Raw genomic sequence first — 24,204 nt, 5'->3', positions numbered from 1 at the left:
CACATATTTCGATACCGCCATTCTTGGCATGGGAAATGGTGCTTCGTATGATAATTTACTTCGCCTTCAAGAGCGGAGCCGAGTTTTTTGTTTTTCGTTGAGTCTTCAGAATTTGGGGGCGGTTATAACCGAAGTATGAATACAAGACTCGTATATTAGCTCGTGTTAATACAAAAGTATTCGGCCATGAACCTGTAGAATTTGGCTTTTCTTTCAAATCCTTATTTTTCTTTGATCGTTCTTAGACGTAGACCGGAGAGAGGATGTCTACGTGGACTTTGTACAATTAATTGACATTATCACTATTGGATTAGCTACTCTTTTTTTTAACTATTATACCTTGATACATTTAAATATTCTGTATACTCAGCCGGTCATCCATTGTTTACCCTAAATATAGAACAACCTCTCCAATCATCGTTTGTCGACCCCAGATCCACCAAATCAGCCTCTCCCCCCTCTCTCCCACTTCCCCTTTTTCTCATCAAAAGCAGTGATGCACCTCTTTAAAAGGAAGTCACCTTCGAGGAGTCATCATTCTATGCGAAGCGCTGAACAGTTGGCCCCCGCGTTGACTCCACCGGACCCCATACCCGATTCAGACCGGCGCTTTTCACAATACGAGCACGCTGTTTCTGGTTCTGTACAGAATCAGCCTCAGGCTTTAGGTCGGTCTCAAAGTCAACGCCAGAAACCTTTACGTGATCGACCGACCGTTAACGTGGTCGCCCCTGAAGACTCGCATCGCAAAAAGGGCCTATTCTCGTCTGTCGAGCGCAGCATTTCTGTCAAGGGCAAACCAATCTCCCTTCCCATCTCACAACCTACCTCACCTGGAACTTTGCACCCAGAGACTCTGGACGAGTCCGACGAGTTTCTACATCTCCGGCATACCTACTCGGAGAACCCCTCACCGGTGATCGCACCACAACAACAGCAATACCCGGCCCAGCGACCTCCCCGACCTTCCCATCCTGCTCACGCCCAAGACAACCCCGAGTGGTCACAGCAACCTGTGCAACCGCTTTATGCCAAACTCCAGCGGTCCAATACCGACCCAACGCTGCTTGAACAGTACGTCCGACCGTCGTCTACCGATATTGTCCCCGAATCACCACGATACGCGTCGAAACATCTTCATCGGGGGCAGCCTTTACCCCCTGCTCAGGATCCGGTATTGAATACCCGGCCCCCATCCCGGCCCCCATCCCAGCAGAGTCGCGAGCCGCTTTCCCCGTTAGAGTCCGTTTATCCTGACGCCATGCAGTCTTCCGCGCAGGCACAAACACAGGGTCAATTTCAGCAGTTGGATAGACAGAGATCCGCAGGTTCACCACAACAGGATCGGAGTCGGCAGGGTAGTGTGTCAAACAACATGCCTGATCCCGGACGGAGCACACCCACCAATACACACCGCCGCGACGATTCCGGAGAAGTGGACGTGCGGGCATTGATCCAGAAGCACGATGAACTCCGTAAGGATTTGGTTTTAATTTTTAATTTTTAATTCTTTTCGATTGACTAACAATGATCAGAGGCCAAGTATTCCAAGGTGAAACGATACTACTTTGAGAAAGATGCGCAGGTTCAGCATCTCCAGAACACGGTAGCGCACCAACGAATGGCGGTGTCGCGTACCGTACTTGACGATAATGAATACACCAGCCGATTCCAGCGACTTGATGGAGCCATTAAAGATCTGGCATTCTCCGTGCGCAAAGACTGGCGCAGTATTCCATCGTGGCTGAATGGAATGGTCACCGACGATGCTTTAGCGGTCGGCACAAAAGAAATGACCGCGGTCGGTCGGGCGGTGATCAGCCGATGGCTAGTAGAAGAGGTATTCCAGCGTTATTTCCATCCATCCTTGGATCCGACATTCAGCGTGCAGCTGAAGAATATCGAAATGAACCTGCGACGGCAGCGACCGTCATCCGACGAAGACCGCGAGAACGCCTCCGCCAGACTCTCCTACTGGCGTCGCACGACCTTCGACGGATTGACTGATTCCTTAGTCGGACCTGATGCCGAAGAACATCGCACTGACCTAGTCGAGACTCTAATTGTGGAACTCGCTACCTTTATGGGATCCCAGCTTCACGAAAGCGCGCTGCCAGGGTTAGAAGCAAGCGTGCGAATGATCATTGAGAACTCAATCAACATCATCGAAAAAATCCCCCTCGAAGCCCGCGATGTCTGCGTCGATTACTTCCCACCGGGCGTCTCCCTCGCCGAGCAATACATGAAGGTCGAAGGTCAATTACCCGCACTCAGCCACCCGCCCCCACCACCCTCAGACCAAGAGCAGCCCGAGGAGCCTACCGCGACAGAGGGAGATGCTTCATCCGGCTCACCCGCCGGAGTGATAGAAAGTGCCTCACAGGCACAGCAAAAGGCCTCGAAGAAGTCCATATTTGGTGGCTTGAAAAGCCGCAAGCATGCCGCCAACGAGATCAGTCGTCCGGCGCCGGCGCCCGGACCAAGCGAAGACAAGAGTGAGCCTGTAGAGGTGACTCCGAGCAGCCCTCGCATTCGCTTCGCAGCGTTCTTGGCCGTCGAAGTGCGCGGCAAGGGCCCTGCAACGGTGCTGATCAAGTCGCCCGTGTGGCTGGTGGAATAAACGGTACATAAATGCAGCTGGGTTAGATTGGCAACCGCAGGGGTTCTATATCTAAAATGGTGGTTGTAAATAGAGAACGGACGGAGCTTTTACATGCTGGCATGGCGACGAAGATCACTTCAAAGCTAATATCCGTTGATATCCCGCGGTGTTTCGGTTCAGCGCTGGCAGTTGGGGTTGCGGTCGAGTTTTTCTTTTTTTTCTTTGTTTTCTTTGCCTTAACGACTAGAATCTGTGATTCTGCTATGATTGTGCTTTTTGAGTAGGAAGTTTTCCAATTCGATGTTTCTTAGCGGCAGTCCTCGTAGCTCGTCCAACTTTTTTCCTATTCCATTACTTCCACTCCTTACCCAGACACTTCAATACCTTCCATACCATATACCCTACTTACAATCAGCATCCTACAAAGGCGGCGGCGCCAAATCCAACCCCTCAACCTCAAATTTAAACGCATCACTCCGTGAATAACTCCCAGCAACATCAAGATCAAGCCGTCCACGCTCACAATCATCCATATCAACACGCGCAATAGCCAGCCCATCACCCGCCGCAACATCCGGCCGAGACTCAGTAGCCGACGTGCCAGGCGCGGAATCAGTCACAGCAGCATCGCTACTATCTGGTACGTCATCCGTACAAACTTCCCACAACGGACCGACAAGGACCTCTCCAAGCGGCGAGACAATACAACTTCCACCACGACAAACATACTCCAAGTCCGAGTCCGACGTAGCAAGGGACTGTTTAGTATTCGACGTGAAAGAATTCCCCGACTGCCCCTGTGCTTCACCCTGTGCCTCATCCTGTGCCTCACCGTGAGCCTCACCGTGAGCCGGTGGCCAGACAATCTCATGCGGACCCTCAGCAGTGATGGAAAGTTTCCTTCCCGGATTCTGTGTAGTCTTCGGATTTGGAGCCGTGCGTGTATTTGGATTTAAATTCCGATTCGGACTTGGACTGGTAATCCACTCCGGTAGCTCGGAGGGACGCACACACTGGTTCGCTGAGAGCACGAAGCAACGACCTTCTATGCCGACGGTGCGCATGAGCGCGAGCCAGGTATCGCGGGCGTCGGCTGTGGGAGCGAGATATATATTCACGTTCTGTGAGTACAGACTCTGTCGTAGGAGGGGCATGTAGTTCTCCCAGCAGATTGCCGATGCTATGGTAAGTGGGATACCGTTTAGGGTTGTTGTGACTGCGCGGAGGGTTGAAGGGGACCCCTGGGCCCAAATCATGCGCTCGGCGGCCGTCTACGGAGGTTAGTATAGAATTTCGATGCTAGAATCATAGAATAGGGTCCGGGAGGGGGAGGGAGATGAAGAAATAAAGACGAAATCCATACCGGCATAACCTTCCTCCTCTTCCCCAGAATACCTCTGACAGGATCCACATAAACAACAGCACAATACAAACTACCCCCTGCTCTCTCCACCAACCCGGTAACGAAAAACACTCCGGTTTCCCTTGCAACACGCTCAAGAAACTCCCTCGTCCCGTCCCCTCGGAACCTTTTTCCCTCTGCGATTTCCAATCTACGACCAATCCACTCGTCACCAGCTCCGGCTGGCGTATCGCCTAGATCAACGGCTGCCTTGAAGTAGGCAAGGAACTGGTCCCGGCCGCGCGGGTGTCGACTTCCCACTGCGGAGCCGAAGGTGCATGTCCGCGGGTATCCGCCTAGATAGGCTTCTGGGAAGAGGAGGAGGTGGACACCGCGGCGGGCGGCGAGGGCGGTTGTTCGTTCGAGGGCGCGGAGGGTTTCGGATAGTGATTCGTGTGTACGAGACTGGGCGACTGCTACTGTGAGAGAGGGCATTTTGGGATCGATGTGTTATGGCTTTTGGGGTTACGATTGGGAAGAGGAGAGAGGTTGGGATGGATGACGAGATGGATTTGAAGGGAACCGTGGCTGGGCTTTGGGGTACCCATGGACTCTATATACGAATATATAGATTTCTAATATCAATACTCAACTGCTCTATAGAATTCGATGGGTGATGGGTTTATGCATTTTGCCATCGAGAGGGAGCAATGATCTAAAAATGCTAGAAAGTCAAGTACAAAGTACATGAAACTGCAGGATTAATGGGGAAAAAGGCAAAGAATATGAATTCGTTCTTCCACTGAAATAGAATACTTTGGGGCTAAAAGCGGATCTAAAAGATCAAATCCTCACGGGATATAGATCCAGTATAAGCTCATGGGCCGCGCTATGCCTCCCTTGCTGTACGCTCTATACTAACACGTCCTTAAACGATTAAAACTCAATCACTCAATTTTAAAATTCCTAGTAGAATCCTCAGATCTATACAGAATAGTTGCAGCCTTTATTAGTAAGACGCCTAACTTTATAGGGAGTTTATCGCCCATATATAAATCAAAGTAAATGATAACCGTATAATATGAAGTAATGTTAGTAAATAAGGTATAGAAGAAGGATAATATCAGTTTTGTGTATTATCTTCGAAGAAATCTTGATTCCGCCTATGCCCCAGCGACATCTTTAGGCTCTCTATGAGCCTCGCCTCCAGATACACACAGTGTCCTGATAATGCTGCTCGTGCTCCATATGCCCAAATGTTCATCCCTTCTATCCCTACCTCGCCTTCGGGACCGTGCGCTGTGCTGTGGGAGTACGAACAAGAGTCTTGAAGACTCCTGCTTGACAGAAAAAATCGTCCAGACCGCAGACGAAGCAGGAATGTGCTGATTAGGCCACTTCATGTTTATGTGTAAAGAAGTACGTGGCGAGGATAGGCCTGCCGGTGGGTCCAATATCTGTTTCCAAGGTTGAGAGTAAGCAACTTGCATTAGCGCATTTTGAAGTGTTTGCCCCCACATCAACCCTAGATAGTAGAGATGATTTAAGGAAGTGTGCTTCTCTAAATTCATCTTTCTAACCATCCTGTGAATTATTGTTCTTCACTCGCGATCTTCCTGCCAGCTTCGACCACACTCCTCCTGTCAACAGCAACATGGACACCCAAAATGCCAAAGGAAAGACCGCTATTGTCACCGGTGGTAAGTCTCCTTTGGAAGCTCCGTCTCGAAGGCGTAGCTTTGACCAAACCGAATAGGCGCAAATGGCCTTGGGGAGGCATATGTTCGTGCTCTTGTTGCAGCAGGGTAAGAAGTTGGCAAATTTAGATTCTGATGTTCGACTACTCACACTTTATCCAGAGCGATAGTGGTGATTGGTGACCGTGACGTTGCACGGGGACGAAATCTTGAAGAAGAGCTGAAAGGGTATGCCTGGAATCAAGTAGCTTTGCCCTTTCCACTAACCTACTCCAAGGACAAAATTCATCGAGTGCAATACTGCCAACTGGGATGACCAAGTCCGTATGTTCCAAGAAGCAGCTTCGTTCTCTCCGACCGGCAAAGTATCTTTTGTGATCGCAAATGCTGGGATTCACCGTCAGGATGAAGTCTTTTCATATGCCGGCGATGGCAGAATGCCTGAAAAGCCTGATCTCGCTACTATCGACGTCAATCTCGTCGGAACTCTATATACCTCGAAGCTTGCATCGCATTACTTCATTGCACAGAACGGGCAAGAGCCGTCCAAGTCACAGGAAGACACCTGCTTGATTTTGATAGGGTCAGGCGCAGCCTTTTTGGATTGCCCCCGAGCTCCTCAATACTGTGCCACGAAATGGGCCATGCGAGGTGTCATGCATTCCTTGCGAAGAACAGCCTTTTATTACGGGAGCCGAGTGAACATTATATCGCCTTGGTAATAAATCCCTACTTATCCTAGTCTCGTACCTGGCACTGACGAATTCAGGTATGTCAAGACAAATATACTCTCAGAAGAGGCCTTTGCACATATCACCAGCGTAGGTGTTCAATTCGCAGAAGCTTCCGAAGCGGGCCAATGTCTCTTGCACATTCTCAGTGACAGCACCATCAACGGTCGTTCGTTCTTTGTTTGTGGCAAGAAATGGTCTCCCAAGGGATACATGGATCTAGAGCTTGAGGATTACCAAGGGAACTCTTTAGTTCAAAGTATTCAGGAAGATCAAGTCAAGTCGGCTCCCGTTGAAATGGGGCTTTTCGTTTAGTGATGAAGCCTTCAGTATCTGGAGAAAGAGCACGACTCACTCTTTTCATGTTTCAAATCTGAGCAAAGATTATGACGAGCTAAACGCTACCAAGAAAAGTAAAAATAAAAGAAGGCTGCAGAAGAGATAGAATGAAATATGCTTTGTCATACTCCCTTTCCATGGCATTGGCGATAGGAAGGGACCTAGACTCTTTCCCATGCGAGATTTATTCCAACCTCTTGATCGCCTCCCGACAACCCGATACGAAACCGGCCTCACAAAATGCAATAATTTTTTCATAGCTGTCCGCTTCCAGGGAAACAAGGTCCGAATGCTGGTAGATGTGCAAGGTTTTCATATCTGGCTGCAAAGACCGCCTCATTGAATGAGATTCAGTAGATAGGACCGGTGTTGAGGAGACTGATGAAGACGGTAGAGTGTTTGGTTGAGAACTTAATGAATCTCGAGCGGTAGGCGAAGGATCGAACGGAATGGGCTTCGGAAATGCGACTGTCCCAAGACTGAGCAGGGAACCAAGGATAATCAAATTCATCATTTTCAGGTGACTCCGCGAATGGAAGGTCTTCGAGGGCGCTCTTTTGAAAGAAGTCTTGAGGTAGGAAAACCGTGGAGGGTTGCGAGCGGCATAGTGCTCTTACCTAGCCCTGGAGGTACCCACCATGTGGACATAATCTAGCATCTCTCGGAGTTAAGACACGGCAGCCGATCAACGCTGACGGTATATGATCCATGGTCTCAGTAACCAACTACTTGGCAATATCCTTGGCCTTGCAGCACCGCCCCCGAGACAGACTGGTCACTACGTCGCTACATGTTCAAGGCAAATTATTTCTGCTTCAAGCTAACTGTGCACAATACTGAGATTGTCGGTAAAAATGCATTCAAGTGGCCCGACGGCAACCTAATTGAATGACAAAAGTATAAAACATAGAAATGCTCCAGATAAGTAGGAAATGCTGATCTGTTCTATCGATCTGACAAGATACGTCTCCAAACAATAGGCTTCTCCCCTCTTGATTTTCTCCAGCGATTTGTGGAAGCTAGCAGCTCTGGTGAGTCGCGGAGTAGCCATTTCCATTTATGTGCAAAGCCCTCTGTAACTTCCCAATTCTTTGCATCCCACGAGTCTCCCCATACAAGTAACGTGGCAGCGGTATTTCTCGTGTCCCAGAATGCCATGAGATCATGGCACAGGTCATCGTCATCAAAACCGTTACCAGCAAGAATCATGCAGTCCCGCATGTTCGGGAAAGGAAAAAAGTCCAACCAAGGATGATGTGGAATATGCAATTGAAGGAAAGTTGGACGTAAGCAGTGCGGAATTCTCTCGACTGAAAAACTGGGTTGTTTGAGATTGAATATTGAGATTGAATCATCGCTTTGCATCCACGCAGGTGTCATGCCAATCGCAGCAATGTTCTCGTTGATGGCTTGATGCACATTGAGTCGACTAAGACTTATCAAGTGATCTCTGTTGGGTAAGCCTTGAATATAGCTTTGATACGCAATTTTCTTAAACCATTGGTGGAATTTCCAGGCATTTGGAGGTGCGTGTGAGCATTCAAAGCTTTCCTCATGTACCGCCTGGGAATCAAGCGGTAGCACGGAAGTGGACGCACTGGGCAAAGCGGCAGAGGAAGTAGTGACAGCATCTGGTTCCACTCGATTTTGTCTTCTTGTCCCTAAGGAATTACCCACCATTATTACCAAGTTTCGGAATTGATTGAATAGTACATACGGTAGCGTCGTTGGTTGAGTCGGTTCTGTAATTTTCTTCGTTCTGTCCGATTTATGACTCCAGTCCAATCATCTTGAGCCTTCTGAACGCCAGCCTGTTGGGGCATTCTGTCCAGCGGAATGATCTGCGCTTCTGCCGAGGGATTTGTCATTCTGTGATTGGGAATTTTATGCGACCTGATGACAAGCTAGAGGATTAGATCTTTAATAAAGAATGGGGTCAGAAATGTATCTGTCCCCAGAACTCTTTAGAGGCCCCGAAAATTCTGTCTAATGGTCGATTCTTGGCGCCTTCAGCCTTCGATTGCTTTGATTTGCCAATGGCAATCTCAAGCCACAGCCCCATGTAAGCAAAAGTCCCCTGATTGATTGGTCCATCGCCTGGTCCACATAAGCTTAACTTTTGTAGCGGCCTCTAACGTATTTCACCACCGAGTGGATCACACCACCGAGTGGATCAGCAAACCCAACCCTATGAATTTAATTCCATTTATCTCAACCAAAACGCCATTAAATTAATTCAACTAATTAACTGGTCTATCTGGACATGTTTCTCTTCTATGCCCTGGCAATCTGCATATTCCACACCCCCGGGGGGCCGCGTACGTGGCTGAATAGCCGATTCTCTAGGTACACTGGGATCCGGGGGAGGTGCTTCACCTGCTTCCTGTTGCTGCATAATTAATGCAGAGGCTTCTTCGACTGAGAGTCCTTCTTCGGAGGGTATATGCCTTCGAGATCTAGCCCGCTTTTGCTTCTGCTTCTCGTTAGCAGCGCGTAAATCGCTGACTTCTTTCTCGAGAAAAGCAGCAGACTGCATAGTGATTTGACAGGCTTTTAAAACCTGATTTATCGCGCAATTTAGCGGGCTCGGAGGGCTCCTCGATCTAGTACGAAGTAAAGCTTTAATTGACGAAGCTTGCTTTTGTAATTGCACGTAGTTCGAGGGCGTTTTAGGGTCCCAATCGCTCCCCCTACTCGGAGGGGGGGTAGGGGTTCGAAGTTGAATATCTAGCTTCGAGATCACTTGATCAGGTGCAAAAGGTACTAAACCAGCTGCTTTAAAGCTATTCTTAATCGTCTCCGATTTAAAAGCTTCGATTCGTGCGAGGGGGTATATTTCGAGGAAGTCAAGTTTATCGATATGGTTGATCCGAGTCCGCATTTTCATTTCAGCCAGCCGACCATACGATCGTTTTAACACCGCAAAACAGCCGATATCGAGAGGCTATAAAAGGTGAGAGGAGTGAGGTGGCATATAGATCGGTACCACCTTATTTTGCTCACAGATCTCATCGAATTTCGGGGTTAAATGGCTTCCATGTCCGTCGAGTATCAAAAGTCGATACCCCCCTTCGTACGTGAAGAAGTCGTCGGAATAAAGAGCTTTTCGAGCCAGCGAACTCTAATTTCATCAGAGGTCTAACCGTTTAGACTAACTTCAAATCGCCAGTTATCCGGAAGGCTATCGAACCAAGATTCGAGGAAGACTTTGCCTTTAAAAATCACACACGGAGGGAGGGCCCACCCCGAAGCATTCGTACATTCAATAGTAGTCACCCATTCACGATTTCCAGGTTATAAAACCGGGCGCCGACCGTAGAAATCGCTCCTCGTAACTACCTTAGCTGTAGTAATTAATCCCATCGCGAAACCAGTCTCATCGAAGTTATAAACGTCATCGGGGTCGATTCCGAATTAAAGGATTATTTTTTGAACAAGATCGAACCACTCTCGAATAGTTTTCGGGTCTTCGCATTTCGCACGTTCGTAATTATACCGTTTCGAGAATCGGGAGGAGAGTAGAGGACGTCGTTTAATATATTTTATAACCTAATTTTCGCCGACCGAAAGAACCGGGGTAGTTCCGCGCTTTTCGAGGAGAAGATTCGCCATTTCTCGTATCATAGAAGGCCGGGGGGCTGATCCACGAGAATCCATAGAGAGAATCCATTTTTGAAGAGAATCCTCTTTAATATCTGTTAATTTCTGGCAATTTGCGCGGGTTTCGGAGCGATTTGTGAGACCATTAAGGCGGTTCCGTAAAGAGGAGAATGGCACTTCAAAACGACGCGATGCTTCGCGTATAGAGGTAATTTGCTGGTTTTTAATAGCCTGGATAGCTAATAAAAGCCTACCCTCTTGCTCTGCTGAATTACTAGAGGATCGGGAGCGAATTGGTGGCATAGTGGGTGGTTGAAGTGGTTAAGTGGTAATTCATGGACGTGTTTTCGTGTCGCTGATCCACTCGGTGGTGTGATCCACTCGGTGGTGAAATACGTTAGCAATCTGCCGAAGCTGAGGTATACCCAAGATTGCTATCGCACGCAATTTTATTGAACAGACCTGTCTCTCATCGATTTAACCTAGGGTAGAGCACTGAACTATCTAACACCATATGATTAAGTACACATAAACCTCCGTTCCCTTGCTGATTCGAATACTTCGATCCCTTGCACCCTCCATATTTGCCGCAAGGGCCGATCGGTGTTCGGAAAATTGCTGCAAGTCGGATGGGGACCTGCCTTTTCGTGCCGGCACTTGGATTTTGCGTGACTCAAACGAGGCTCGTTTGAAAGAAGTCGGTGAGCCTTTGGAATGGGATAAGCTCGGTGCGATCATAAAGGTCGACATGACCAGCGCCTGGTACCCAGAACAGTTCCTTCGGCTCCCCAGCACGCGAATAGGCATCTTCACTGAACTCGCGGGAGTGTGCCTGGTCGCCCGAGATAAACAGCATCGGGCGCGGGGAGATTGTCTCGATACCGTTAAAGGGGTAGAAGTTCACAAACTTGGTGAATGTAGAGAGCGTAGGGTGGGTAGTGAGCTCTGGTGTAGAGCCAACGGGAGTAACTTCGCCACGCTTGGTGCGGTAATAATCGTAGAACTCACGCTGGATAGCGGTAGAGTTTGCAGTGAGGTGATTTTGTGTACCGCTTGTGTACTGGATCTCGCCGCCATCGACTTCGATCCAGCGTTGCTGGGCCGCTTCGGCGATTGCTTGCTTGAGCTGAGGAACGCTCTGCGAATGTTGGAGTCCATCGCGAGACAGAGCGCCCATATTGTACATGCTCGACGTAGCGATGGCCTTTAGGCGCGGATCGAGCTTCGCCGCACCGATCACGAAGGAACCACTGCCGCATATACCGAGACCGCCAATCCGCTCGCGGTCGACAAAGTCCTGGGTGCCGAGATAATCGACAGCCGCGCTGAATGCCTCTGTGTAGAGATCTGGGGACACTGCGTTTCGCGGTTCACCCTCGCTGGCGCCCCAGAAGGGGATGTCAATAGAGACTGTGACGAAACCCTGCTCGGCCAGCTTCGTGGCGTAAAGGTTCGCGCTCTGTTCTTTCACAGCACCCATCGGATGGCCGACCACGACGGCTGGCCAGTCTGCGCTGTGATTCAAGTCTTTGGGATAGAAGAGATCGCCTCCGATAATCGTCTTATACTGACTTGGGAAACTGATCGGTTGAATCGTCACGTTGTCGCTGCGGTAGAAGTTGTCGGCCCCGTATGACATATTCTGCGCCATAGCCGACATTGCCATGCCAAGTGCGGTGATTCTGCCGATGATTGCCTTCATGATGGCGCTTTCTATGGTTGGTGGCGACTGCACAACGAAACAATAAAAAGCTGGATATAAAATGCATTTCTATCAAGGGGCAAGTCCTTAGTTTTATAACTGAGAGCAACAGGATATCGGAACGCTGTCATCCTGCCAAGATCTAATATTGGTAATTAGGTACTAAATCCATGTTTAAGGTGGGTTCTGCCAAGGACCGGCGTGTTCTTTGAGGTGCTGACAGTCATCAAAATGGCCTCAGATGATTCGAAGGGCTTCCTGTGCCACCCGTTCGGTCCGGCGCTAAAGCATGTTGCTTACATTTTCAAAGTTGGAACCAAATCAAAGCTATCAAGGACGATCATTTCCCGTGGGGTGCCACTTTATATGGTTTCTTCACGATCCTAGATACTATCCCGCCCAAGGCATCATTCACTCCATACGCCATACTGGTCTCATTGATAGGCACCAATATCTTATATAAGTATATACCTTTGGCTGATAATCATCTGATCAAGAATGCTGCCGGGATTTTTCCCATGAGGGATCCATACTACCCTTCATTCGTATTTCCAATGCGGGTCCAAGTTGATTGGTCCTCCGTTGCCTGTTCTTTAATCCTAGCGTGCTGCTGCCGTCTGGGTTCGTAACAGTTCTCCGTGAACGAACCTGGAGGAAGGAGTGCTTCAATGTTGAAATTTCTCTCCCACAAATATTTGTTGTCTTTTGAATACAAAGGCCTCTCAGAATGATGCAGCGGGGTTGCTATAAACTGTTATATATGGACCAGTCCTCTCTGAAAAGGCAATAGCAATCCACGTATAAACCTTGCTACTGGTCTCAAAATCGTAGGTGGGGCTAGAATACGCAACGCATCAGTATTAGACCGGTAGGCTACGAATAAAACCCAAGTTGAACTTACTAGGAATCTTCCTGTATCTTCTGGTGCGTGGAAATATGGTCATTCCATCCAAGACCCGCGAAGAGAGCAACCAGTGCCTCAGTAACGTGCTTATCATAGTCATCACAGAGGAGAAAGTATGCCTTTGGAGCAGGATTAGGGTCGGTTGGAGACAACTCCCAATTCCAATTGAAAGTCAGGTACTCTCTGGTCTTTCCCCCCGGGAGAGATTTGGGATATACAAATTCCCAGACCTTTTTCACCAATTCCCAGCCCTTGATGATATCATCACCTTGAAGACGGCCTCCCAACGACCAAAAGTCATGTGCATCTTCCAGAGACGTTATGTTGGCTCCAGCGTATATTTTGACACGGGATGTCTTGGGGTCCTTGCAGTCAAATGAAAGAAAGCTTTTGGCTTCCAGCAGTGGATGCTTGGTGGTTGAAAGATAATCATCTACCTTTGACAGGCCTGCGGTCAGGGGTGTTCCCTGCCAATATTCCTTTATCGAGTCCAGCATGATCCGAATAGGATCAACCCCAGTTGCGATTGATCGAACCAATGGGACAATGTATGGTTTGATAGCGAAAGATCCATCCTGCAAATCAAGCGCGATGACTTCCTGAGATTTGATTCGATGCAGCTTCAGAGAATCCCAGTGTTGACGCGCTTCACGATTCGAAAATGTAACTACATCATCGAAGTAGTTGAATAAATCAAAGTCAACACCCGGTTGAAGTCGGTTCAACGCGTTGAGGAGGTTTCTGGCAGCAACGTCATTGACAGGATCCCGTTCGGTTCCAGCATCAGGGCCACTTGGCTCAACAGCCATTCGAAAACAAGGATTCGATCCCTCTCGGTAGTTGACACTAATTTCCCATGGCTCTCCACCTCCAGGCAAACAGGAAGGCCAAATCAGATTGGATCTGTTTTCATTGGGAAACGGCCCGAGGGTTGGGAGAATGGTGGAATGAAGCATCAAGAGATGTTGGTACTGAGCCCCGATACTGTACTTGGTATTCTTAAGATGGGCCCCGATAATAGGCGCCATTCTTTCCCACCAAAGCCTGTGATCCGGACCCTCAAATTTCATGAATTGGTCGAGGGTCTGCCATGGTTGTACATTCTGTTCGACGTTCTTCGCTTTTACCGGAGACGATGATGGTCTGCTGAGTTGCTCGGAGATCAATGTCATTTTTTTTGGAAGGCTTCGTGATCTAACGAATAGATAATTGAATGATTTTGTTCCTAATGGTCAGGAATATGGCTGTGAAGCAAGAAATCGCAGATGCCCAGAAAATTTAAACCGAAGACTTGCTCTTGAAGTACAGGTGGTGTGGGAGAGTGCTGAGGCGCTCCAAACTGACCCATCAGGCACATGGAATATGTATGCTAATGGATCCATCTAACTATTTCATCAGATCTTACGTAAAAGGTAGATTTGCCGCTTGTGATGTTCCCACGCCACATGATCAAGGCTCCATTTACGTGCACATATGCGTAACACGTAGTACTCGCATTAGGGCGTTACATTGAGGGAAAGCCCTTCACGACGCCAAAAAAATATGATACAATTTTCTGATTAGTCGAGCCCCAAGCTTCATTTACACCAGTAAGCCCGAGGCTGAGTGCATCCTACAGATGCATCAAGTAGTGGTAATTATATCCCTGGAATGTGGCGCCCCGTATGAAGTGTAAGTAACCGTACAAATATATCTGAATATCGTAATATAATGATGATTACGAATGTATGTTCTGGTGAATTAAAATAGAGTACAGCAGGGAAGGTTAGAGCGTTTGTGGTCTTGGAAGAGGACCACGAAGGGGCATAGCGCTCAGGGTCGTATACACCCATCTGATGCCCTAATGCCTGAGTTGGGCTATAGCCAACCATTTTACACCTCTTCATACAGTATATTGTAAATCATCAATCCATTCCGAGACAAAATTTGCCTTTCTCAACGCTCGACTAATTCTTGCTAGAAATCCCAAGGGCCTCGCGTTCCTTTAACACTACAGTGGCCCACTCTTGCATTTCCGGTAGACGAATTGCCCCAACAACATGATAGAACTCAGACAAATCTCGCTTTTGGGAGCGTTCGTATTCGACAACTTGCAGAATCATCTCCACTTTATCAACGTCATGGACAAACTGGGCTTCAAGAGTAATGTTGTCTTCATACTCTCGGAAAAGCCCCATGAGCTTTTCTTGTGCCGACGCACCCCCAGGAGCACCGCCGATCAAAGAGTTGCCGATGTATTCCATTGTCAACAATTCTCGTCGCGACTTTTCTGCTTTGGTGATATCTTTGTTCAGCGGAGTGATGTCTCCTACCAGGCATTCAGCCATATCATGAACGAGGCTCATCTGGACGCAGTGCGATAGGTTGAGCTTTGAGGCCAAAGATGGGGGGCATAACATAGTCATAATAGACATGCGATACATATGATCTGCGATTGATTCTCCGGAGGCGATTCCAACCTGCTGCCAGCCTTCTCGTTTTGTCGTCTTGAGTAGCCCTAAGAGATGGAAGAATGGAATGGGCGAGGTTGGTGACTTCGGTGGCTTGTAGGCTAAAGCGGACAAAGCTGCAAATAATCTGAGCCAGTATTCTCATTTCAAGCTCGGAACACGTACCCGACTCAACAGTCCACTCTGATGGTGTTGGTTTGTATGATCCCATTGCTGCTATATCTCAAATGTTTCGTAGCGGCTTCGCTATCGAGTATCATTGAAAGGGAATAGAACCCTACCAAGTCTAAGACAATTAAATCGATATAAAACCTTGGACTGTAAAATTCTGCACTTGATCAATGTTGAGATGGAGATCAGCTCCTAAATCGATATATGAAGTCAAATAAATGTAAGAGTTCAGCCCAGCCACGCCTTTCCAATCCTGCAAGTATCTGCGCTTAAATTGAATAGGCCTACTTTTATTGCATGGGTAAAGATCGTCGGCTATGTGATGTGGAAAAGGCTCGATAATTACCTGTCATTATTTTGAATATGAAATGAATGTTTGACTGTAAAATGTAAATATTGATCATGTTTCACATGCAGTGAGATATTAGACGCGTTATTCGAATTTATTGAACCAATTGAAAAATGCAGAAAGTACCATAGATTCGCAATATAGACTAGATGTGTGCTGGTGACTATGAACAGCGAAGAATTGTGGGGCTCTGCGAGGATGTTCAATGCCGCTGGGTGAAAGGGCACGCAACATTGAATCAGAATTTGCACACATTCTCGAAGGGAAAGAGGATGTGTCCCGCTCAAAAGCCTTTTTTCTAACTCATTACCCCCTTCTACCCGATGCCATGTCATATCTTGCATGCGGTTGGCCCCTTTCAGTTTTTCATGTGGAGAATTGACCGTGATGGCATATTCAAAAAAAACTTCAAACATATACCACCAGGCTTTACGGTCCCGGAGACCAAGGATTGGTTTGCCACCGAATACCCTCCCTTCTGGTGTGTAGATTGAGTTCGCGGCGATGTGAGAATTTGCTTCCCAGGACTCTGAATTTAGGATCTAGTAGCTACGAAGCAAGCCAACAAAGACAGAGGCGCATTTGTGTTATTTAAGACGGTCGAAAATTCACGTAAAACGTGCTTCGAAGTCATTTCGCCCTACATAATTTATCTAGCATCCGGGAGTAAGCAGGAGCCTAGTATTAAGTACAGTACACCATCAAGGTTGCGAGAAGAATACATCCTGCAACCTTAGCCTTCATGATGGAGGTCGCGTGGATGCGGTTTTACATAAAGCAAACTCTTGAGGTAGGATATGCGTGGTCTTTTCGGGGCCATAATGTAATACCACCATCGTTGACAACCAATAAGACTTTGCAGGTGGTGTGTGGTTAGTGAATAATGCTTCTGGGTAGTGGGATCCTCTAGGTAATGTTGTCCTTCTTTACACGACCTTGTGTTCGGCAGCAAGTTGGTCTTCCCTATCCCCTTGCATCCTTTAAGTGGGTGACGAGCCTCTTTTATCTCCTTTCTTGGGAGATGAATGCGTGTCACTAATATGATGAAACGTAATGAACAGCCTTAATATCTTGCTAGCGCGAAATAGATCCTAATTTAGAAGCTGGTCCTCTACAGAATTAGAATTCCTTAAACCGTTTGATGGGATCAGGCTCAGAACGGCCATTGATCTTGACAGTGATCGAAGTATCATCGGATCGAACTCACTGGCTAGGCAAAAGTTTCTGCCAACCCTCGCTAGTTTGCCTTTGAGGAACTGCTCCTAGTAAGAACCGGGTGCCAACACTAGATTTTGCTAACGTAGTGGAAAACTGAAATGATACGACCAGTCATTTTTGACGGTAAAACTAAAAAGAAAAAGAAAGAAACCAAGGATTTGCTTCGCAATAAAAACCCGAAAATACTGTATAACCACGTTCATGTTGGAAATCTAATTGGGGAACGACTTAGCTTCCAGCATGACCATTTGGTTACCAATTCCGTGCTCACTTCCCAGGAAATGAAGTTCAAGCTGTGAAATAAGTTCTTCTTGGCTTTCCATGCAGAATGAGCCACCGGTGAGCAGATTAGCAGCCGCTTTGCATCTTTCAGAAACATCTTTCTCTGGGAACACATATTGTCCCCCGATCCGACGAAGAGAGACTTGACCGAAGCCCTCACCTGCCAGATATTGGGTAGCAAAATTGAGAATGCTACCTTGATGGTTGACTTTGGATAGGGATGGAGTCTTGTTCAGGAACTGAACTAGCTCGTTGTCTGGTGCTGCTTGAATGATTATGATTCGAGCGTGAGAGCCGCGGTTCAGCACACGACCCATCTCTCGTAGCGCACCCGCGAGGTCATTCACAATATCGAGCTTCCAAGGTGCCAAAACGACATCAAACGTTCCAGATGGGAATGGTAAACGATCGATGGTGCCATCGTAAACCTCGAAATTCTGCTTTTTACCGCAGCCAGCTGCTACTAATTAGCGTTTATCGTTTTCAAAAAATGACTTGGAAGGCTAACCTCTGCCGATGGACCCCAAACAGAGAGTCTTATCGTCTTGAAGACCCCTAAGCAAGGCCTCCAAATCCTCGCTCACCATGTTATCTTTGAAGTGGTGACGAGCCGGCGTCGGCGCCTGCGTAGTACTTATCGATGGAAGAGGATATGGTCCCAAGAGAGGCTGTTCCTCTACCTTTTTCGCCATGAGAAGATGGTGAACCTCGGAGCTTTTGTGATCCGGATCATTTGGAATGAATGTATAGCAGACTTCAGACTCGACGCTCAAACCAGCCGATTGAAGCAACTTTCTCCATCCTTCTTCCGAAAAGAAAGTTTCGTTGGTGTACTTGTCCATCCAGGGCTTCCCCATTTGCCGCGCACATTCCCATGTTGAGTCATAGGTGAACTCATTTGCAGGCAGGCTTGTGCTGGGTGTCACTCCAACAATGACGTACCCGCCAGGTTTGACCCATTCTGCAAACTTGTAGGTCATTGATTGAGTTTCACCTGGGGTGATTTGGAACAAGGAAAGGATCACGAAGACAGCATCGAATTGAATTTCGGGGTTGAATTCTCTCATGTCTGCCTTTTGGAAAGTGCCTTGCACTTGAGACGAAGCGATCTTGACCATTTCCTGGGAGACGTCGATTCCGTGGACTTCATGACCTGCACTGGCAAGCGTATGTGCGACTGGTCTACCAGTTCCGCACCCAACGTCAAGAACGGTGGCCCCCTTTGGGAGTTTTTGAGCCGCGCTTCGCACGAAATCGCAAAGATTGGGGCTATCCGCAAAGGCATCTTCGTATCTCTTGCCGAGATAGTCAAACAGGGTCTCTGCGTTGAGTTCCATGTTGGGAAGAGATTGAATGTGCAAGCGTTTGGGTCGAAATGACGAGCCAAGAAAGATGATCAATGGCAAAAGGTGAGTTGGTAGTTAATTAGATGACACCCTTTTTTCGTATTAAATAACTTCCAATGCCCGCGAGGCTCTTAATCACATTACCAAAAAGAGTTTCGAGTGTGTCATACTTATTACCAGCTGACTACCAGCAAGTATCATATCCATGTAGACTTTGCTGATGTCTCTAAATTGTTTTTGAGCTCTGCATGTAACCATGCAGAATGCTGTTATTGGCATCCCTACAGTGCAGACTCACCGCTACTCAAAGAATGTATCCGATCGGTGAGATCTAGTTAGCTTTTGTGGCACATATCATATTTAAGATGGAGAGGTACTTGATATGCCAAGAATAAATTTCGCAAAGCTCGCAAAGCCCGAAATAGACTGCGACATCGCCCGTCCATGGGCGTTTCGACTCTTGGGGTACCCGCCCAAAGGCCGGAGGCCCATGGGGGTATACCCATGTGCCAAGGCTTATAAAAAGTCACCTAAAATGAATATATAAATTAGTAACATAGTAGAGTAAGTTACTCTTATTATATATATCCCCTTCAAAACTATGTTGTAATACAAGATGTCTAAAGATAGAGGAGCAAGAAGCATGCAAACAGTCCATTCCAGAGAGGTGTTTAAGCCTGGTCCCTTTCTCATTGAGAAATAGACCCTATTTAAATGGAAGGATTCAATATACCGTCTATTCATGCAGGAAACTCGACAGTTTTGAAACCACCTTGATTATAAGACTCTAGTATAACGATTACATTAGTTTCAAAGCCACTATATGAAGAATATAAAAATCAAATTTAAAAGTAGGTATAGAAGTGGGTAAATATAGAACCAGGGCTTTCTACATGCGAAATAGCGTGGTTTCTGATATGAGCTGAGAAACAATGCGTGTGCCTCGAGGGAAATCTGTTTGCGACTCCTACTGTATCGGCCTAGGCATCCACTCGTTCGGATCGAGTGTGTGGACTTTTGGAGAATTGCAGTATATAATGCGTATAAACATCTCATCCAGTCTCTGGATCGCCTGCTTCTATGGCTAAGAATGGATTCGGGTGTTACAGGCATGGCAGGTCCAATTGGTTCTACACCTAGAGCTTGAAGTGCGATGTATTGTCTTTCATGATACAGAGCGGTGATAAGAGAGAAATTTCCCACTAGATTTACAGCGGCTAATTCCATGTTCACTATAGGAGGTAGGCTTCTATCCACCGCGAAATCCGCAGACACGATGCATTTGGGCGAGAAAATCATCATGGTCGGTCTGATTATCCAAATTCGTTTTTTTTTTTTGGATTCTTCGTTATCGTTTCGTCTTTCATCTACGAATCTCAGCAAGGCCAACCTCATCCTCTTTACGAAAATCTGTGAACTGGAAACGAGGCCTAGTCGTCCTTTACTTTGCTAGTGGTTTGATCATGGTCCGTTGCATCTATCGGGTGGAAGAGTATGTTCAGGGACAAAAAGGCACATTGCAAAGCCATAAATACTATGCCTATATATTCGATGCCCTGCTTATGTTTCTGGTCTCCTTGGTCTTCATTATCCCCCATCCAAGTTAGTTTTTGTCACAGGGTGACTATGTTGGTATCATAAGAGCTAGCGAGGAATGAGATGTATTTTATAAGTTAATATCTCCTACGAGCCTGAGGACCCGCGCAGAAAATTAAGTTAAATAAAGTTTTATGACTTAAAATAGCCGGTGTGTTTGGTGCCCATTGGATCATTTTCACAGGATAACAAATTCTCGCTATTAAAGCAACTTCCCATACAATATATACTATAGATCAAAACTATGGAGGTTAAAATAACCCAAGAAATGGGAGATCGATTCGTAGTACACAGGGCTGGGTACTATCACCTACATGCGCAAATACCGACTCCTGGAGCAGAATTCAGTCGGCATGGAAGCATCTTCCAGATATCATTGGGTACATGGGTAGGACACAACATGTTCCTAAGACGGGAATACCGCGAGTTGATCTGGAGATTTTTGATTCAAGCACCGAGTGGAAGGCGTCTGCCATCTATGACTCCGACAATCTTCAAAAAAGAGGTGCAGCTACTATATTATGCTTTAGTTGGAGGAGCGTACTGACAATAACCCTTAGGATTTACATACAACTTTGTTGGTCCTGACAATCTGGATCTTCCTGGTGTCCATATGTCGCAGGGACTCCTTGCCCCAGATGGACCTAGCTACCAAGCACTGATCATTCCCAATGCCACACGTATCAACGACAAAGTGTTGTCCAAGTGCAAAGAATATGCTGAAGCCGGTCTCCCCATAATATTCATGGAAGCATCACCATATTCATTGCCGCGAGTTCCTAGCCAAAACGAAACCGTAACGGCGCTGAGAGCAAGATGCAAAGAGTCAGATCGCTTTCGCTCGGCTGATTTACAAACGGGTGGAGACATCAAACCTTGGAAGAACTTTGAAGATTGCCGCTTTGCCATCACTCTCGACTACATCACTTGCTGTGGAAAGGGTGCATTTCTCCTCGTATGCTAACAACCCAAAGCTCATGACTCTGTTGACGTGGAAGCGACCTGGAAATGCAACAGGGAGTTGTACCAAAAGGCGCTAAAAGTCCGGTGCGCTCTCGCTATGAAGTTTTGACGAAATGATTGCGATGTCTGGGCAGGCGAACGCATACAGTGAAGGATTTAGAGGAAGTTGAGGGCTGTTTGATATTATCCCGGAGGAAAGAGCTTAACACAAGAAACGGCTTAACACAAACATGGAACAAAGTACGAAAGCCCAATGACAGTCTGATTGTATGTATCTACCTAGTGTAAATCCAAAATAGCAATGTACAGGGCAAGACACCCGACCCGGGGGACCAAAAGCACAAGTATGTACAAAATGATCCATGCAGCCACAACCGACCCGCATGAAAAGATGCAAATTGGGGAAATAAGACCCGGGTATAGCGCGCGCCTCACAATTAGAATGAAAGATGTAAAAAGATCACCGGAAAAAAAGAATGGAACCCGAAATAAAGGCTGGGAATGCCGCAAAATGTAAGAGAAATAATGCTGAAATGCAAGAAATGCAGGAAATTAGAAAGAAATGCGATCAAACATATTCAACGAATGTCCAAACTAATGGGGATATGCACGAAACCCCAGATTGGATGATTTAGGCAGACATCCCATTGGCAGTAGCAGCTTGCTGGAGTACACGGGGCCAGCGGGAGATGAGCTCGACATCATCGAGGGCACCCTTTCCCTGGTTGCGAATGTACTGGGTGCTCGGGTCGATGCGTGGCTCGTAGTCCCAGACGGTGTGGGTACCTTTGATCAAAGCGGAGTAGACCAGACGGCGGCGACGCTGGGAGGTCAGTACATCCTGGTGGATCCTTTCCATATCCCAGCGCGCATGGGTTTCCTCGAGGAAGAATGCCAGAATTTTAGCTGGGTCGGTGGTGTTGGGCAATGCGAGCGGGAGCTTGGCGGGGCTCGGGGTGCGAGGAGGAGTATTCGAGGGGAAGGGGTAGTCTGCCGTGTTGGCACGCTGAGGGATTGGCGATGCGTGCGGGGTATCGTCTGGAGTGGGCAGGTTGACAGCTGAGGCTACGGCGGGTTTGGCTGCGATGGCTGCGCGAGTGGAGCTGGATGGGATATGTAGGCCGGCTGCGAGGTTGGTCCTCTCCTCTGGGTCGTTGACGAGATCGTAGAGCATAGGCGGGTCGATGGTCGAGTAGACGAACTTCCAGCGGCCGCGACGGATCATCATGAGAGGAGCTTGTGTGCCCTCTCCCATGTACTCGCCGTAGACGGTGTCGGTGCGGAGACCTTCGCCGCCGGTCAGATACGGCATGAGGGAAACACCGTCGAGGGGAAGCTCGGAGATGAGTTTGGCGCCTGCCAATTCAGCGAATGTTGGGAGGAGATCCATGGTGGAAACATTCTCGGATACGCGCTTTGGCGCGAAATGCTTGGGAGAGTGGACGAGGAAGGGAACGCGAGCCGAATTCTCGAACCAGGTCATCTTGTACCACAGACCGCGCTCGCCGAGCATGTCACCGTGATCACCGGTGAAAACAATGATAGTGTCATCGGCCAGACCAGTGTTTTCAAGAACACGGAGCAGCTTGCCGATGTTGGTATCAACGTATGTGCAGGCGGCATAGTAGGCGCGACGAGCAGCACGGATGCGCTCGTCAGGCATTTCCTTGTTGAACAAGTCGATACACTTGAGCACGCGCTGTGAGTGCGCATCCTGCTTGTCGTGGGGGATCGCTCCGTTCTTGGGCAAGGGGATCTCGACATCGTTGTACAGGTCCCAGAACTCCTTAGTCATGGCATAAGGGTCATGAGGGTGGGTCATGGAGACCGTCAAGCAGAAAGGTTGTTCGTTGCGCTGCCGAACATGGTCGTACAGGTATTGGGTTGACTTGTAAATTACTTCTTCGTCAAAATCCAATTGATTGGTGCGTACGACAGGGCCTGCCTCCATCACGGAAGACATGTTGTGATACCAGTCGGCACGGATATCCTACATTTTAATTAGTACGGGGTCGCAAAGGGTTCGTAAAATTGACGTACAGGTTCATCCCAATTGACGGACCAGCCGTAATCACCAGGGTAAATATCACTGGTCAGACGCTGTTCATAGCCGTGAAGCTGGTCCGGGCCGCAGAAGTGCATCTTTCCGGCCAAAGCTGTGTGGTATCCCTCCCGCCGCAGATAGTGGGCATATGTGGGGGTGTCCGCGGGCAGCTCCGCCGCGTTATCGTATGCTCCAATCTTGGAGGGCAGCTGGCCGCTGACCATTACAAAGCGCGATGGAGCACACAGTGGTGAGTTGCAGTAAGCCGAGTCAAAGACCACGCCGCCGTCGGCGAGGCGGTCTAGATTAGGGGTCTTGATGGGGGAATTCTTGTCATGCAGGGACAACAATGGCGCAGCCATTTGGTCCGCCATGATGTAGAGGATATTGGGCTTCTTGGTCGCCATGATGAATATTTGATTCAATGGCCAATAGAAGAAAGTGAAACTAAATTAGAGAAAAAGAAAGGAAAAGAAAAGGGTGGGAGAGTGGATGATATATGGAGTTGAGGAAGAATGTGGGGAATAAAGGAGGGAAAAAAAGAGATAAAAAAAAAAATCCAAAAGGGGAAGAAAACGAGAGAAGTCCAAAGAGCTAGAGATCGGGGCAAAGCCGAACACATGAAGGCCAAGACGCAAAAAGGTATTGAATGTAATTTCCCGATACATAGCAGATAATCTCCTACGAATCTTCCTATTCGACCATTATAAACCCTGCAGAATGTACATCTCCCAAATTAGTATACAGTTAGTTCCCGCCTGCAACGGAGATCAGGGGAGATGATCCGGTACTGACGTACTCCCCGCAAGATGGGATCATTCGCAACATCGATGGTGTGATTGAAAGAATTCGTATGGTAATGTATATA

General features: G+C 47.8%; 11 protein-coding genes across 11 annotated transcripts; 3 read left to right on the top strand and 8 right to left on the bottom strand.

Annotated features, from left to right (window-relative positions):
* Positions 1-496: 496 nt before the first annotated feature.
* Positions 497-2,620, top strand: N7447_006019 (uncharacterized protein; the record flags this gene model as incomplete). The annotated part of the gene is made up of 2 exons (XM_057230281.1): positions 497-1,475; positions 1,536-2,620. The coding sequence occupies 2 exons, from the start codon at positions 497-499 to the stop codon at positions 2,618-2,620; spliced, it is 2,064 nt and encodes a 687-aa protein (XP_057085371.1).
* Positions 2,621-3,021: 401 nt separating this feature from the next.
* N7447_006018 (nitrilase) lies at positions 3,022-4,439 on the bottom strand (the record flags this gene model as incomplete). Its single annotated transcript, XM_057230280.1, has 2 exons — positions 3,022-3,873; positions 3,966-4,439. The coding sequence occupies 2 exons, from the start codon at positions 4,437-4,439 to the stop codon at positions 3,022-3,024; spliced, it is 1,326 nt and encodes a 441-aa protein (XP_057085370.1).
* Positions 4,440-5,598: 1,159 nt separating this feature from the next.
* N7447_006017 (putative short chain dehydrogenase/reductase) lies at positions 5,599-6,687 on the top strand (the record flags this gene model as incomplete). Its single annotated transcript, XM_057230279.1, has 5 exons — positions 5,599-5,644; positions 5,701-5,749; positions 5,804-5,869; positions 5,919-6,359; positions 6,411-6,687. 5 exons carry the CDS (start codon positions 5,599-5,601, stop codon positions 6,685-6,687), a joined length of 879 nt encoding a protein of 292 aa, XP_057085369.1.
* A 374-nt stretch (positions 6,688-7,061) lies between these two features.
* On the bottom strand, positions 7,062-7,359 carry N7447_006016 (uncharacterized protein; the record flags this gene model as incomplete). The annotated part of the gene is made up of 2 exons (XM_057230278.1): positions 7,062-7,279; positions 7,329-7,359. 2 exons carry the CDS (start codon positions 7,357-7,359, stop codon positions 7,062-7,064), a joined length of 249 nt encoding a protein of 82 aa, XP_057085368.1.
* A 297-nt stretch (positions 7,360-7,656) lies between these two features.
* N7447_006015 (DUF3425 domain-containing protein) lies at positions 7,657-8,579 on the bottom strand (the record flags this gene model as incomplete). The annotated part of the gene is made up of 2 exons (XM_057230277.1): positions 7,657-8,372; positions 8,429-8,579. 2 exons carry the CDS (start codon positions 8,577-8,579, stop codon positions 7,657-7,659), a joined length of 867 nt encoding a protein of 288 aa, XP_057085367.1.
* Positions 8,580-10,984: 2,405 nt separating this feature from the next.
* Positions 10,985-12,013, bottom strand: N7447_006014 (alpha/beta hydrolase; the record flags this gene model as incomplete). The annotated part of the gene is made up of 1 exon (XM_057230276.1): positions 10,985-12,013. One exon carries the CDS (start codon positions 12,011-12,013, stop codon positions 10,985-10,987), a length of 1,029 nt encoding a protein of 342 aa, XP_057085366.1.
* A 722-nt stretch (positions 12,014-12,735) lies between these two features.
* fgaPT1 (fumigaclavine A dimethylallyltransferase easL) lies at positions 12,736-14,089 on the bottom strand (the record flags this gene model as incomplete). Its single annotated transcript, XM_057230275.1, has 2 exons — positions 12,736-12,850; positions 12,915-14,089. 2 exons carry the CDS (start codon positions 14,087-14,089, stop codon positions 12,736-12,738), a joined length of 1,290 nt encoding a protein of 429 aa, XP_057085365.1.
* A 774-nt stretch (positions 14,090-14,863) lies between these two features.
* On the bottom strand, positions 14,864-15,578 carry N7447_006012 (HD domain-containing protein; the record flags this gene model as incomplete). Its single annotated transcript, XM_057230274.1, has 2 exons — positions 14,864-15,483; positions 15,533-15,578. The coding sequence occupies 2 exons, from the start codon at positions 15,576-15,578 to the stop codon at positions 14,864-14,866; spliced, it is 666 nt and encodes a 221-aa protein (XP_057085364.1).
* A 1,739-nt stretch (positions 15,579-17,317) lies between these two features.
* N7447_006011 (uncharacterized protein) lies at positions 17,318-18,724 on the bottom strand (the record flags this gene model as incomplete). Its single annotated transcript, XM_057230273.1, has 2 exons — positions 17,318-17,850; positions 17,896-18,724. The coding sequence occupies 2 exons, from the start codon at positions 18,722-18,724 to the stop codon at positions 17,318-17,320; spliced, it is 1,362 nt and encodes a 453-aa protein (XP_057085363.1).
* Positions 18,725-20,942: 2,218 nt separating this feature from the next.
* N7447_006010 (uncharacterized protein) lies at positions 20,943-21,401 on the top strand (the record flags this gene model as incomplete). Its single annotated transcript, XM_057230272.1, has 2 exons — positions 20,943-21,270; positions 21,304-21,401. 2 exons carry the CDS (start codon positions 20,943-20,945, stop codon positions 21,399-21,401), a joined length of 426 nt encoding a protein of 141 aa, XP_057085362.1.
* Positions 21,402-21,923: 522 nt separating this feature from the next.
* Positions 21,924-23,743, bottom strand: N7447_006009 (putative choline sulfatase; the record flags this gene model as incomplete). The annotated part of the gene is made up of 2 exons (XM_057230271.1): positions 21,924-23,282; positions 23,333-23,743. The coding sequence occupies 2 exons, from the start codon at positions 23,741-23,743 to the stop codon at positions 21,924-21,926; spliced, it is 1,770 nt and encodes a 589-aa protein (XP_057085361.1).
* Between the last annotated feature and the right edge of the window lie 461 nt (positions 23,744-24,204).

Source organism: Penicillium robsamsonii (genome assembly GCF_028829455.1).
Source record: "Penicillium robsamsonii strain IBT 29466 chromosome Unknown utg000003l_segment0_segment0, whole genome shotgun sequence".
Classification (NCBI taxonomy): domain Eukaryota; kingdom Fungi; phylum Ascomycota; class Eurotiomycetes; order Eurotiales; family Aspergillaceae; genus Penicillium; species Penicillium robsamsonii.
The sequence above is the reverse complement of the archived record's forward strand: the minus strand, read 5'-3'. Positions and strand labels throughout refer to the sequence as shown.